This window comes from Calypte anna, chromosome 5 (genome assembly GCF_003957555.1).
Source record: "Calypte anna isolate BGI_N300 chromosome 5, bCalAnn1_v1.p, whole genome shotgun sequence".
NCBI lineage: Eukaryota > Metazoa > Chordata > Aves > Apodiformes > Trochilidae > Calypte > Calypte anna.
In genome coordinates this window covers 3,596,921-3,611,171 of record NC_044250.1, presented here as the reverse complement: position 1 = coordinate 3,611,171, position 14,251 = coordinate 3,596,921, and the positions used below count along the sequence as shown (strand labels likewise).

The 14,251-nt window shown below is 40.1% G+C and overlaps 1 protein-coding gene across 1 annotated transcript in view; it reads right to left on the bottom strand.

The window, feature by feature from the left end:
* The window catches only part of NAV2 (neuron navigator 2), a 197,132-nt gene that overhangs the window by 139,693 nt on the left and 43,188 nt on the right, over nucleotides 1-14,251 (bottom strand). Inside the window, exons 2-3 of the mRNA XM_030450955.1 lie at nucleotides 3,523-3,640; nucleotides 201-253 (exon numbers count right to left, since the gene is read on the bottom strand). Of these exons, the coding sequence (XP_030306815.1) occupies nucleotides 201-253; nucleotides 3,523-3,640 (171 nt within the window). The remainder of the gene's footprint in view (nucleotides 1-200; nucleotides 254-3,522; nucleotides 3,641-14,251) is intronic.

Genomic DNA, 14,251 nt, shown 5'->3' with positions numbered 1-14,251 from the left:
ATAAGAATAACATTGATTTTAAGCATATGAGAAATGATAAGGCCTAATTTAACTACTGTGGCATACAATGGCAAAACTCATAGTATTTATATTCTTCACCTTTGCCCTAAGTAGAAATAAAGTCTCAGACATTGAAATCTCACCCTCTCATTCAGTCCTCAGCCCCATACACATAAACAGCAGCCTGCTTTACTACTCACCATTTGAGACCTATTTTTTGGGCAGCCATTGATGTCTTCAATCTTTTCATTTGCTGAAAAAAAAAAATTAAAAAGGAGATAAACAAAACAAGCCCCACACCAAGGATGTTAATTCCAGTTATTTCCAAGCACTTGCTGCTGGCTAAATAAAAGGGTTCAGATTGTAGTTGCCCAGTCAAAGTGCATGTGTGAAACAGAGACCCATCAAAAAAAAAAAAGCAGCTGGAGTCTTCTAGTGGGTCATTCCTCCAGAGACAGCTGGGGGCAGAAAACAACTGCTCTGACATCCCCTCCAGTGACAAGTAACTCCTTTAAAGTACAAAAAAAGATTTAAACTCTAGAAAGAGAATGACTGCTGGGTGGAAAAATGAACACTTCTTGTGTAGAGATGGCTGCATGTCACCTGATTTGCTTGTAAAGAAAATACTTATTTTAAATCTATAAGGAAACTCTATGATCAGTAGCTATTTTTTTTAATCATTAATAATCATGTTAATTATTTTTCTAGCTTCTGGTCCTTTGCTTACGTGCAATCCATCTTCAAGAAAAAGATAAACTTTCAATCTTTAAAGTCCCAAGGCAAATAATGAAGTTGTTGAGGTGGTTAAATGTTTGCCTTAGAGTCTCAGTTTGCTTGGTCTCACATTTCAGGCTTGTTCCCTGGAATGATTTCTGTGCCAGGCAGCAGAATCAGTTATAATCAAAGCTGGGGTTCGTTTCCCCACAGTTTTTCCATTCTAATAACAGCAGGAATTCAGAGCCCACTTGATGAATTACCTCCCATTGATACTTATATCAAAAGCTGTATTTCCTGCTTAAGTTAGGATTATCAAAATGTGGCACAATATCCCAATAGCAGTCCTTACAAATTGACAATTGTCTTGAATTGTGATGTTTCTCCCAGGAAAACAACTGACAATTCAATATATTACCAATTCCAGAGCATGCACAGACCCCATATATCTGAATTCATGAATTTAAATATAGCTACTCTGTTTATATGGCATTACTAAGGCAGATATTCTTTTATAGACCCATATATTTTAAACTGAAATAAACCAGAATGCTATGAATGCATTTTAATTGACTTGCACATTGAAAAAGCTGTCATCATAAAATGTTTCTATATTATCAGCAGCAGTTTTGAAGTCTGAAGATTATCTATCTCCTCTGAAGTAAAATGCAGTGATGTTTTGTTTCATGTCTCTTTAGATTTGCTCCTTGTCTGACTGCACAGGTAAAACAACTACCTACTTCCTAATAATTTTAATTTTTTCTTTTCCAGATATGCAACTATCCCACCTCAGAAAGGTAAACAGAAAGGTTTGGGATCACTGTGCCTGTATAAGCATTAACTCTTATGGATTCTTCATTTAAAAAATAAATAACCACATTCATTCTTTTCCCAGCTGTGAATATTAAGTAGTATTTCAAGATTCAACATCTGTGACGATGGTGAACACAAGGAAAATTGTCCCATTAATAATTAAACCTGAATCAATTTTGATGACTTTGGGTAATCTCCAGATACTCCAGGCACATGACATAAAGGAGGAAGGATCTTCATGGCTGTTTTCACTCATGCCACCAGAACATGAAAAAGAAAAACCTTTCCTGCTCTTACAGAAGCTTTCCTAGTATACAGCCTCATAAAACCTGGTGTTTGGCAGGCTCCAAGTAAAGCTGCTCCTGGGTGTGAAAGTTATCCCCATCTTTGTGACAATGAGATGCACACACAGCAGATACAAATGACTTTTTCTTTTCATTTTTAATTTGGAGGATCAACCTATGAAAGTTTAAATATGGTCTTTCTCTCACATGAAAACCATTAGCTGAAAACTAAAAGCTCCACCTTGGACTTTTAACTTTTGAGCCTAATCTTAAATATTAGCCTAAAGGCAGCTCTGAGAATGGCTGAAAAAAAATACAAAGGGGAATCAAATCAAGATACAGCAAGCAGTATTATTTCTCTGTGTTTTAGAGGAAGCAATTTGAATTTCATAAGAGTTTTCACAAGTCAGTCCTCAAACAGCTACATTGAAATCTTTGGTACATCATTTTGAAGGTGGGTATTCTTACACGTGTTCCCATGGAGAAGTTTCCTACAACTCCATGAATGCAGAGCAGGAATGAAAGGAATCAGCATCTAACTGGTTCTGGGTTTCCAAAATGTTTTTTTCCCAATTAAAGGAAACAGATAAAGGATGAAGCTTTGCCCAGACTGAATGTCTGTCAGGACACAATCCATCTGTGGCCTTTCATACATCTGTAGTAGCATCCTACAGCCCCATCATGCTGCTGAGATATAATTTAGCTCTACAACACAGACCAAATAATCTTTTTTTGTTGTATTTGAGTGCAGCTCAAGTGGAGCCATTGGAATTATAATTCACAATTTCATCTGAGAACAGGGCTTGCAGATTTGCACCTCAAATAATGGAACCAGCTCTTTACAGCATCTCAAACACATAAATATGCATGCACTGATGTCTTGTGACTTCACTGCTGGCTTCTTCATTTGCATCTCAGATCTGTCAGTTTGCTTCCAACAATAGTTGTCCTAATTCCCATTAGCAGGCTTTCCCATTCCATCCATCTCCATTGGCCCATGCATGTGTTTTGTGGCATCCCAAGGATCAGATGGATGAGCCTCTGAAGGAACTAATGAAGGAGCCAGGCCCAAGGGAAGAGGCACAATATGGAGCTTTACATGGGGCCAAAGGAGAAAATTGGTTAGAACCTTCATTATCTACAAATATTAGTGCCAACTGAGGGAACTAAAGGCTTGGTAGAACTGGGCCTATGTTTGAGCTTTGTTCTGATGACAAATGGTTTTTTTTACCCATTCAAAAACTCATTATGAAGTATTTCTTCTGCCACAAAAATTTTCTACCCCTTCCCCTTTCCTAGCTGCATGTATGGATTTTCCTAATCCAAGCAGAGGGAGGGCATTCAACACAGGAGGTCAGTATCACAATGAATTATGTTCAGACCAATCCCCCAGAGATATCAGAAATAGACATAGTGAAGGTTAACAGCATCCTAGCAGAAAAATCTCCCTCATCAGTTGCTTTTTTAACATTCAGCCATGTGGAGCAACATTGCTGTGTCAGGAGATCTTATCAGCAACATCAAATATTTTTCCACTATGCTTTGAGACAAGGCTTCATCAAATTAATTAGCAAAGTCTCCGAAGGAAAATTATCTACATAATTCCATGCAGTTTGATGGATTTCACCTCCTGTGTTTATGCAGAAGACAAAGCCAGTGGATTTTTGAGCCAGCTGGTGAATACCTGGTACAAAAAGAGAAAGTCACTCACCTACAACCTGGATTATTTCAGCTAACAAGACTCCATCAGTCACATCTTGCTGTAGATCCTTTATCAATCTCTTGTGACCAGATTTTGCCAGATAGTGATTAGCCCAGTCCGTATAAATCTGTCAGGAGAAAAAGAAACAAAATGAACTCTGACTCTCAGCAACCTTAAACTGGGATTTCTTTGTTTCTCTCAGTATCCGAGAGGCTGATTTACAATCACTATTTTTTTTTTCTCTTTGAAACAAGTCAACAGCATTAAAATTCAAGGCACTGTGCAGATCAAGTATTCAGCTTACTGTAATATGGCTCTTCCTGTAAAAAAAATCTGACATCAAAGCTTGCTGAAGATGACAGTGAACTCCTGAACATGTTACAGCTTGGATGGATCATCAGGCGGTCAACTCAATGTCTTGTGGCAGAAACAAATCTCTAGAAGAGATTTCACTTTCCACCCAAGTATTTCCTTTGCATATTCCCTTTGACACTTTTCCTCTATATCTGTTATTTAGAAATTTTAAAGATTCCCTTCCAAGAACCACTTCTGGAGGACACCAGTGATACAGCAACTTCATTTTTTCATTACCCAACAAGCCTTTAAGACATTTAAAGGCATACTGATTCTGATAAATTCTATCTCAGAAGCTAAACAGGTCTATTAAAATTATTTTCATCTCTCATGCAAGCTTCTAACTGCTAGGATTAATTTTAAAACATATTGCCTGAAAATTAAGCAAACAAAGCAGTCAAAATCACCCTGTTAGGTGCATTATGTACTGTTCACCACATGCTACCACAGCTCACCAGGAAACTTATACAACTTTTTCATGCTAAGTTATCAAAAAAAAAAAGGAAAAATACTTGATTAGGAATTTCTGCTTATGGATTCATGTTTCTTGTTCTTCATCCAGGACAAAACTGTAGGGAAATGTATGTACAACACTATTCAGTCCCCAAAAGCCCGGGGAAAGCATTGCCTAGAAATGATGCTTTCCTTCAGAGCTACTGAGAGAAGGGAAGAAAAAAAGACAGAAGAGAGGCCCTGACCCTCAGGGCTATGAAGCTTCCCATCCTCAGCCTTAAGGAAGATGGAAATGATGCGTCCTAAAATCAGATTCTGTCTGCTGGCAAAACATTGTTGAAACAAAACATGAATTTAGAACCATTCCCCTCCACCACCTCACTCCTGTGCAACCCCCAATATCATTGTATCTCAGTGCAGATCCTTTAAATTACTGATTAATATCCCTGAGCACAGCCATGGCTACTGAATTCAGAAGCATCTTATATATTGCACTGAAAATTAAAGGTATGTGTCCCTCTCCTTCTCAGGAGTCAAAAGCCAATGGCCAAAGAGTCCAATGTATGCCACATGGGATAGAGAAACCTGGATACAACACAAGGATTGGAATTTCACGCTCCCCTTCCACTTCCTGATCCAATGTTAACAGGATAACAACAGATATTTTGACTGGAGTTATTTTGGTTATAAAGGCTTCATTTGTACTTTTTTTTTTTTTTTTTAAGCCTGTAAAAAACCTACTGCTAGCAGCAATGAACAAATCCCTCCAAATCTGAACCAGATGCCCCTATTTCCCATCACACATCCTTGACTTTCATCTCCAGAGCAGTGGGATGTGCATTTCCTACGCCAACAGTGTCATGAACTAAACCAGAAAAAAACAAGCTGGAACACCTCCATGAAAAAAAACAGCTGCAAAACATCTCAATGAAAAACATCTCAATGAACTAAAAGCCAAACACACGAGTGATTTCCCTAGCTGACTGAAAAAAAAAAAAAAAAAGGGGGGGGGAGGAGGAAAAAACCCCTTCACACTTTGCACAAACCAGACATTGTGTCCCTTAACTCCTTTGACAAGGAAACCTTTTCCAAAACAGGAAGATATTTTTAAAGGTCCAGTGACTTGAAGGAACTAGGATTGAGTTCATTTATTTTTCTGCCACATGGTTCTACACTGCTTATCTACAAGTAAAGACATGTCAGGAAACAGGTTGTGAAGAACCTCACAAGCACAAGGGGCCGGGCACACACACCTCCACCCCTACAATTTAGCTGCCAATCAACAAATGCAACAACCAAGTTCCTTTGCATGGACAGGCTGGGATCAATGTCCTGCTTTATCATAGAAGGACTTTGAGTAAATAGAAGATTATACTTTGATGCCTCCGTTCCAGCTTGGATCATTTCCATGATGCAGATCATCAGGAAATAACAAAAAGTCTTGGGTCAGCCCCATAAAAAGTTGGGACAACCCAGAAGAGAGGCAGAGCAGACGCCTCCTGGCAGAGCCTGAAATTACAGCAAGACCTTGAGAGATGGGCTGGATTGATTTTTAAGTCAAATAATAGGGTGAGAATGCATGGCTGGGGTTGCAAAAGTGCTGCTTGGGAGCTGGTTCCTACTGCACTAATTTCTCCTGCATTCAGGACCACTAAACTTCGTATCCATATCCTGTAAAAAAAAAACACACACACACACACAAAAAGGAACTGCATCAAAGAAATTGCAAACTCCCCAAACAAACCTTCCTGGGAAAAGAGTCAACTTGAAACACCCCCAGACCCCCAGTTTCTGATTCACTGTCTCCAATAACACCCACAGAAACTCCCTCTGGCAAAGGATTCTATGCTGTGTGCTGAGGCCAATGCCTGCATTTTTATGCTTATTATAAAATGTTCCATTAAATGCATCAATAATACACACCAGGATGGAGAAACCAGTGGGTTCTGGGGCATTTAGGGGTGTGGAATATTATTTCACTCAACTACTTCCTTGGAAAAGCAGGAAATAAGAGATATAATAAACCTGCACTTATCTTTTAATAACTTTATTATTCCACATTATTTTGCAATATGCATAACATGGTATTTGGGGGGTTTTGGGGGTTTTTTTTTTCCTTTTAGTCTGCCTGGGCTATGTATTGACAAGCTCTGAAGCATTCTTAGGATGCAGGATTGGATGCAGGATTATCCAGGCTTCTGGTAGCAGCTCTTTATGGTCACTGCTCATTTTTATGGCATATATTAAGGTAATTATGGCAACTTTCCAGGATGTTTTCAAAACCTGTTTGTTGCAAGTCTTTGTGAAGTGCTACACAAATAGGATTCAGTATGTTTCTTTTCCTTTTCCATCCAAACAAGTGAAAAAAACGTGAGGGTACAATGGTTGCTATTTCCAGACACACGAAAAATGTTTCAAAGCACACGGTGTTTTCAAATGTTCAAACCCAGGTAAATAATTGGGAAAACAAGAACAAAAAGAACTAGGAAAACACCACTGAGAAGCTTGCCATTCATATCCACCTCTCCTGCAGATCATAGAATCATAGAATCATAGAATTGGCTGGGTTGGAAGGGACCTCAGAGATCATCGAGTTCACCCTTGAACCACCATTGCGATTGCTAGACCATGGCACTGATGAATTAGAAGTGTTCCTCAGGAACTTTCAGCAAACCCATGACCAAGTCACATTAGAATATTCACATGAAAATAAGCTGAACAGTCACCTAATAGAAAAAAAACCCAAAAAACCAAACCAAACTGGAACAAAATCTTGCAATGCAAAATATTTGACTCATCACAACCCAACAGAGATGCCTCATTGGATGGACCAGTGTGGATTTTTAAAAACTTTGCAGTGATTTCACACAGCATGAAAACCTTTGGAGGCAGCTTCATTACTTGAGTTAATAAAATGACCCCAGAGATGAGGTGGGCATTATCACCATAAGCAGAAATCACTCAGTTTAATGTTTAACTCAGGTCTAAGTCCTGTCTTTTGTTAGAGGTTTTTTTCCTCTGTAGCCTATGATCTTAGGAATACATTATCTGCTGAGAACAAATGAAATACAAATGGGATTTTTTATTTTTTCTTTTCTCTCTTTGCTCCCTGCCCACCTACCCCAGTGCATCAGGTTTGAGTTAAGAGCATTACAGGTAAAGACTGATTCCATCAGGCTTAAATTAAGGGCATTACAGGTATAAACTGATTTTGAAAATGCTCAGCAGACTTTTAGTTACAGCTAAAACACAAAGCAGAAAAGTTTAGGATAGAAGAACTCAAATTCTAAGGTTGTCTGTAAAGAAAAAACCCCTTGCCAAGCAGCAAGAACCCTACATTTTGAAATACAGTGGGGTTTCTCCCTCCTCCCCTTTCACCAGCTCATTTAAAGCAGATGAGAGAGAAATCTGATGTTTCAGCTAAGAAACCTCTGCCCTTCCTTCTCACTTCAAGTCTGTAGTAACATTGCTGACCATACCCAGACCATCACACCCAGAGCACCCCTCAGACCACCCACCCCATTTTTAATGCTGAATCAGCAAAAAGAGGGGGTTTTGTGCAGACTTTTTTTTGCAGGAATTCAGGCCCAAATGGGAATTCAAGAACAACCCAAAGTTTTTTGCCTCCCCACTGGTATCCTGTAATACACTTACTAGGAAAAGATTCACACAAAACTGCTTGAAAAGACTTGCAAGTAAGGAGGAACGTGTGTCTGAACCTATTTTTGTTGCTCATTTCCACACAAAAAAACCCAAAAAACACAAAAAAACCAACCAACCAACCAGAAAAACCCCACAAAATAAAACCAAAAACCCCCACACTAATTATAATAAATGCCTCAGTACATTTTGAAACCTTTATTTCCCTAACTAATCAGACTGATTGTTTTCTTCCAATAATTATCATCAAGCAGGCTCTCGTAAATTTGCTAAGTGCTGAGGAGCATCTTTTTGACATCACATCCCAGAATGAGAGCAGAGCCAGGGTTTTTGCATGACTGAATGGGAGGGTCAGTCCCAGGGATGAGCTCCATCAGAAAACCCATTACAATGCAATGTCTGTTTTATGCTAATTAAACCACACTGCATACTGAAGTTCACAGGAAAAAAAACCAAACAAAAAACAACCCCAAAAGCTAAAAATAGACCCAGCACATTGAGATGAACACCTAATGAGAACTCCTGTAGTTGTTCGGATGTTATATGGGATGGAAGGAAAGCCCACTGGATGCTCCTTGCTGCCTCAGTAACAGGGTTTCCACATGCAGAGTCATGAAATCACAATTTTTTTTGGCACCATCAATTCCAGGCTCACACTGATCCATGCTACACTCTGCTACAATGATCTGATTACCAGATATCACCCTGCAAAGTCCAGAGATAAAGAGCTAAAGCTGAAAAACTCATTCTTTGGAAGCACCTCTGCCCCCAAAGGATAAGAACTCCTCTGAAGGTACAGAAGGATTCTGGCCCTGACAGCAGCATGGCAGCTATTTTGCTGAAAAAAAAACAACAAACAACCCCCCCCAACACCAAACAAAATAATAATAAAAAAGAACCCTTTGATACGATTTACAAACCTTTTATATTCGTAGCCTTACTTGTGCCCATGCACCTCCTAAATCCTGCAAAAAGTCTGTGGCTGTGTCTCTGCACCATGACACAGATCCCACAAAATGGGCAGTATTGGCCCTAAAATCAGCAAAGCTTTGTGCTACTATTCTTAAGACTCTGAGTGTAAGAGCATAAGTTCTTGCATGAGAAAAGAAAGAAAGAAAATTAAAAAAAGATGTTGAAAAAGCAGGACACGGATCCCCAGTGAACATGTTTCTATTTTTCTCCATATTAAATAAAAGGTGTCAGAGGGCTTTCAAGCAAGACCTTTAACTGCTCCTTTCCTTTAAGAATACTGCTGAAGGTGTGTAGAGAGTGGAATACAAAGAAAAAAATACAAATACATTGCCCTTAGGCATGCCCACAAGTAGCCAGTGACCTCCATCCAGAGGTGGGCATAGAAGGGAGGAGGCAGGGAGTGGTCACCTTGGAATGGACACATCAGCCTGAGGCTGCATCTGTGTCCTCTCTGCTCAGAGATAACAAAATCCTCCCTAAAATTCAGGATGGGAGCCTGAGAACTTGTTTACTCCCTCCTAACAGAATCTTGGCACCAGTACTAGCAAAAAGGGAGGAAAACACCAGAAAGTCCAATTCCGAGGTGGGCCAGGATGCAGGTGGCCTCCTGCTAGGCAGGAGAGATGGAAAAATGACCTTCCTGAAAGGATTGCACCCAAGTGAAACCCCCCAAAAATGGCTGTCACAAGATTTAGCTACTAATTAGTCTCTGGTACCAGTTAAATACCATCAGTTATCTGGAATTATAGTGCTGGAACTTCCCAAGTATCCTCAACTTCAGGGAATGCAGCAATAAGAAACTGAGGTCTTGTTCCCCCTTCTCTGAGGAGACAGAAGTAACTCTGCATTTTTAGTTACTTATAAAGTGGAAATAAATGGAATTATTTATTCTACTCACATGTTCAAGTGTTTGTTGGAACAGCTTTAAATTATTAGTCAGTGGGTGGGAGGTATTCCTCTGAATATTACAATTTACTGGACGCTTCCATACATTAACTACCCTTTGGAAGTTAAGTAGAGAAATAGGTAATTTAAACAAACACCACCGGGACTATTTATTTCCCTCTCATTAAAGCCTCACTCCCGACTGGGCAGAGCTATTCTCATGCATATGACTGCTATTGAAAAGCAATGAGCTGACTCAGAGCACACAGAGCCAAACATGTGTGTGAATTTTCGCATGCTCTGAGCCCTGCCAGGATCAGAGCCTCAGGACTGTTCACCCTTCAGGGCAGGCACTGTTTCTTCTGAGTTTGTGTAAAACAAATCTTTGGAGGATGCTAAACAAGTAAAATGCTTTAAATCACCAACCCGACACCTTATTTACTCTTAGCCTGCTGAGGATTTTATTCGAGTTAATATAAAAGAGGAGAAAATAAACGTTCCCTTTTGTTTCCCCAGTAGCACACTTTCTGAACCCCATTACTGACAGGCATTGCCTGTGCACAGGGGGAAACTTTTCATACAAAAGCAACATTTTCCTACACACCAACCAGAAGGTGAAGCAAGGTCAGCAACCATGCTGCTGTCCACAGCTCTGCTCTCAATGCTCCCATTATACACGTTTGCCACAGACAAATCCCCTTCAAGCTGGAACCACACACTAAGCCAAGCAGGTGGCCACTCTCTTATTCCCCCTTGTAAACCACTTTTAAGTACTGAATAGATGAGATTACATTCCCACCTGCATCAATTCCTTTGCATATCCAAAAGTGAAATAGAATTTAGCTTGCTGAGCTGATTAGCAAAACTCATTCCATGTCACATTTGGCCACAGTGAACGAACTGATTTGAGCTCAAGCCAACAAAATATAAGTGACCTCAGAGAACAAGCAAATGTATTAATTTTTTTTATCCCCCAACGTTTTTAAAAAGTTGCTTTAAGTGCACACCACGTTATTCCCAAACATCCCAGCTCTCACACATGATATAAATCCATTTACATCCACCACCACCCATGAATAGCAACAGAAAAGGGCTTATCTGAGAAGGTGACATTTCTACTCCGAAGAGAAACCACAAAAAAATCTTAAGCAGCTTCAGAAGAAAGGGCAAAAAACCCAAAAAACCAAAAAGTAAACCAAACAACAAAACCAAAGCCATTTCTGAGGCTGATGTTACAGCACTGCTGCCATTCCCAAGGAGCCAAGAGCCGCTTACTGCTTTATAGTGGCCACAGGAAAATTTACTTGTCCCACGAGCGGGGACCTGAAAGGTTGTACTGCTTATTGGCATATTCAACAGGAACACAGGCTGCTCAGCTTCTTCTTCCTTCTCAAGGGGTCCACGGTTAAATGATGGTATCAAGGCTGGCACGTGAAGCTTGGGTGGTTAATTTTAGCTGAGGTCACGCAAGCACCGTGCTCAGATTTCTTACAGTCACATTTTACGATTCCCACCCCTTCTACAGCTCTTCCCTTCCACTCCCCCTGCTCCCTTCTCTTCCCACTGCCTCTAACTTGGAGTCTCAATGTTTGACATCAAGCAGGATCAATAGATTTCTCTGCACAGTGAACATTTCTTTCTAAATTCATCATTATTATTGCTGTGTTTAAGCATAAAGTTTGGCAGGTCTTTTGTCTTTAGGCATTAAGAAATTATTACTAAAAAATGTGATGCTTTTTTGGTTGTTGTTTTGGCTTTTTACACAATGAGAAGACTTTCTACCCATTATAGAGCCAAGTCCCTCCATTTAAATGCCCCCAATGTCTGTGGAGATTTACACTTGGAACAGAAATCCAACATTTTCTATGACTCCCCTATACTTGCAACAGGTCAAACAAAAACCCAGATATATCCTTTTTATGAAATGTGGAGCATCCACAATATCAACTAAACATTTGAAAGCTGATCTATCACAAAGCTAAAACATACAAGGCTGAATTAGACCTGGACATCTGCACAACCTCCTCATTTTCCTGAGCAAGATCTGGTGCAGGAAGCATGGAATCCCTGTCCTCTAGCAAGACCCCACTGCACACAAGTCATTCCAGATTCCATGTCACTGCCATTCCTTAAAAATACAGAAAGAATTTGTTTCTTGTCAGCTGCTATGCTTGATATTTTTTTTTAGTAAAAAAATAACATCAACAATGCTGCCATGATCAGAAGCAATGACTGCTTCACCTCCCCACTTGCCAAGCTGAAGAGGAGATGTCTGATATTTTAACTGCTGATTTTTCAAAGGCAGACATCTGCCAGAAAAAAAAAAAGAAAAGAAAAAAGAAAAAACAAACAAAAACCCAACTATGTGGTTCTTTTAACTGCTCCAGGAAAAGTAAATAACTTGGTAGCCACACTGTCTCCATATCAGCTCTCTCCCCTCCAGCAAAGCCCACTCACCACCAGCCAGGGTGTGTATATTTGTTATTTATTTTGGGGGAAGAGCAGGGCTTTGATGACTTTCCCCTGGCTCCCCAGGACTGGGAGGAGCTGTTTGACCCCCCTAGCACTGGGTGCAGCACCCCTGATGTGCCCTCTCACATTTGGTCACACCATGAGCAGCAGCTCTGCTAATGCAAGGATGGGCATCAGATTGGGGCTGAGATGGGGAGAGGTTCACACCTCCTCCTCCAAATCCCTAAAGCATTTTTGGGATGGAGATCTAAGATCAGGCAGCTCCAGTTTTAAATACAGCATTTTGCTCTGAGTATCCAGTTCAATGCTCCACGTGATCAGTTCCCAAAACTCACTGCAATCTTGGCACGTTTGGCCTCTGAAGGCACAGAAGGTTTTAACTTTCCTAATGAAGCCAGAGTCATTTTCTCTCTTCGGAAAAGATATGAGAGGCTGTTCCAAACAGCTGCTCTAATTTCACTGGTACTTTTCACCTGGGGTCATGAATCTGTATGGCTTCAGTATCATCTCCTCTGGGCAGATGGCCACAGAGAGGATCAAACCAGACAACTTATCCCTGTTGTGGTTGACTTTGAGGAAGTAAAAGGTGAGAAAAATACTCCAAGAGATAGTAACAATCTGAAGAGGGCTGATATTGAAACCTGACTTGCCATGTAGCATCCTAAGCACAGATTCATTCCTTGAATCCATTTTCTCTTGATTGCTTAGAGGATTAAATCACCAAAACAACATTCACAGTTGTGAAGCAACTTCAAATGAAAGAAAAATTGGTCTCAAGGACTCTAAATCTTTGCAAGTCCCAGTGATGTGTGAGATGAGAGTGATCTGATCCAAACAGTGAGGCCAGAAACATTACAAAGGCTTTTCTTAATTTCTAACAAAAGCAATTTGCTGCGGGGATTAGGAAATTACAGAAACTGGCTTTTGTACCATCAGAGAGACCAAATCCTGGCCTTCTTTTAGCCAAGAAAGACAAGGCAAGATTCCCTTTTGGGTCAACTTAGTGCTTGATTGAAAAAATTGGCTCTTCAAAGGCAGGAGGTGGGCAAGTTCAGTCCATACCAGCATCCTGATGTCACCAGCAAACTATCCTTCAGTCTGGTGAACAGGATGTCTCAATCAAAACCCAATTCATCATCTGCACTGCCTTTCTCACTCTGCAAAATGTCATCTAGCTCAGTGTCCAAGATCTTCCACAAGAGGCAATGCTTCTGAAGATGCAAAAAGTTGGTGAGAAGTAGTGTTCTCTAACACTTGGAAGGACATAAAGCAAGTTGTAACCAAAAATCAGTGCAACTTAGTGATGGAGGCCAACCAGCTTCTCATCTCTGTATCTGCCTAACAAGATGAATTCAAATTCCAGAGAAGAAACAAAAGAAGGAGAAAAGAAACAGAAGAAGGAGAAGACCCAAACTTGAGGAAGAGCTTAACCACATGCTTGCTTCAAGTACATCTCCATTATTTACCTCTTATGAAGAAGAATGCTGTAGTGAGGTTGGTCATCAAAGAATCACATATTAACTCCATTATTTCTAAAGATTATTGATGATAAAAGTAGGAATTAGATGGAGCCAATTTTCTTTCTAAAAAGTGTTTGTATATTCTATCCAGGCCTCCATTTCTACTGCTCTTCTAATGTTCCTCCTGCTCTTGGGCACTGTCAGAAGTGGGACAGTTGGCCAGACAAATCTTAGGTGTGACCTACTTTAAAAGACCTATTTTTATTTTAAGCTGCATGTTTAAGATACTGCAAAATACTTTGTGACAGCTGAGCATTAATTTGTGTGGCAAAGACCTGATTCCAAAGATGCACAAAAAGACTAAGAATCTCAGAAGGGTTCAGCACCCCAATCACAGCCAGGTTATCACAAGAGCTGATTGGCCATCAAAATAAACAGCCAAATTTTCAGAAAACTTCAGCTACTTCTTAAAAACCTAAACA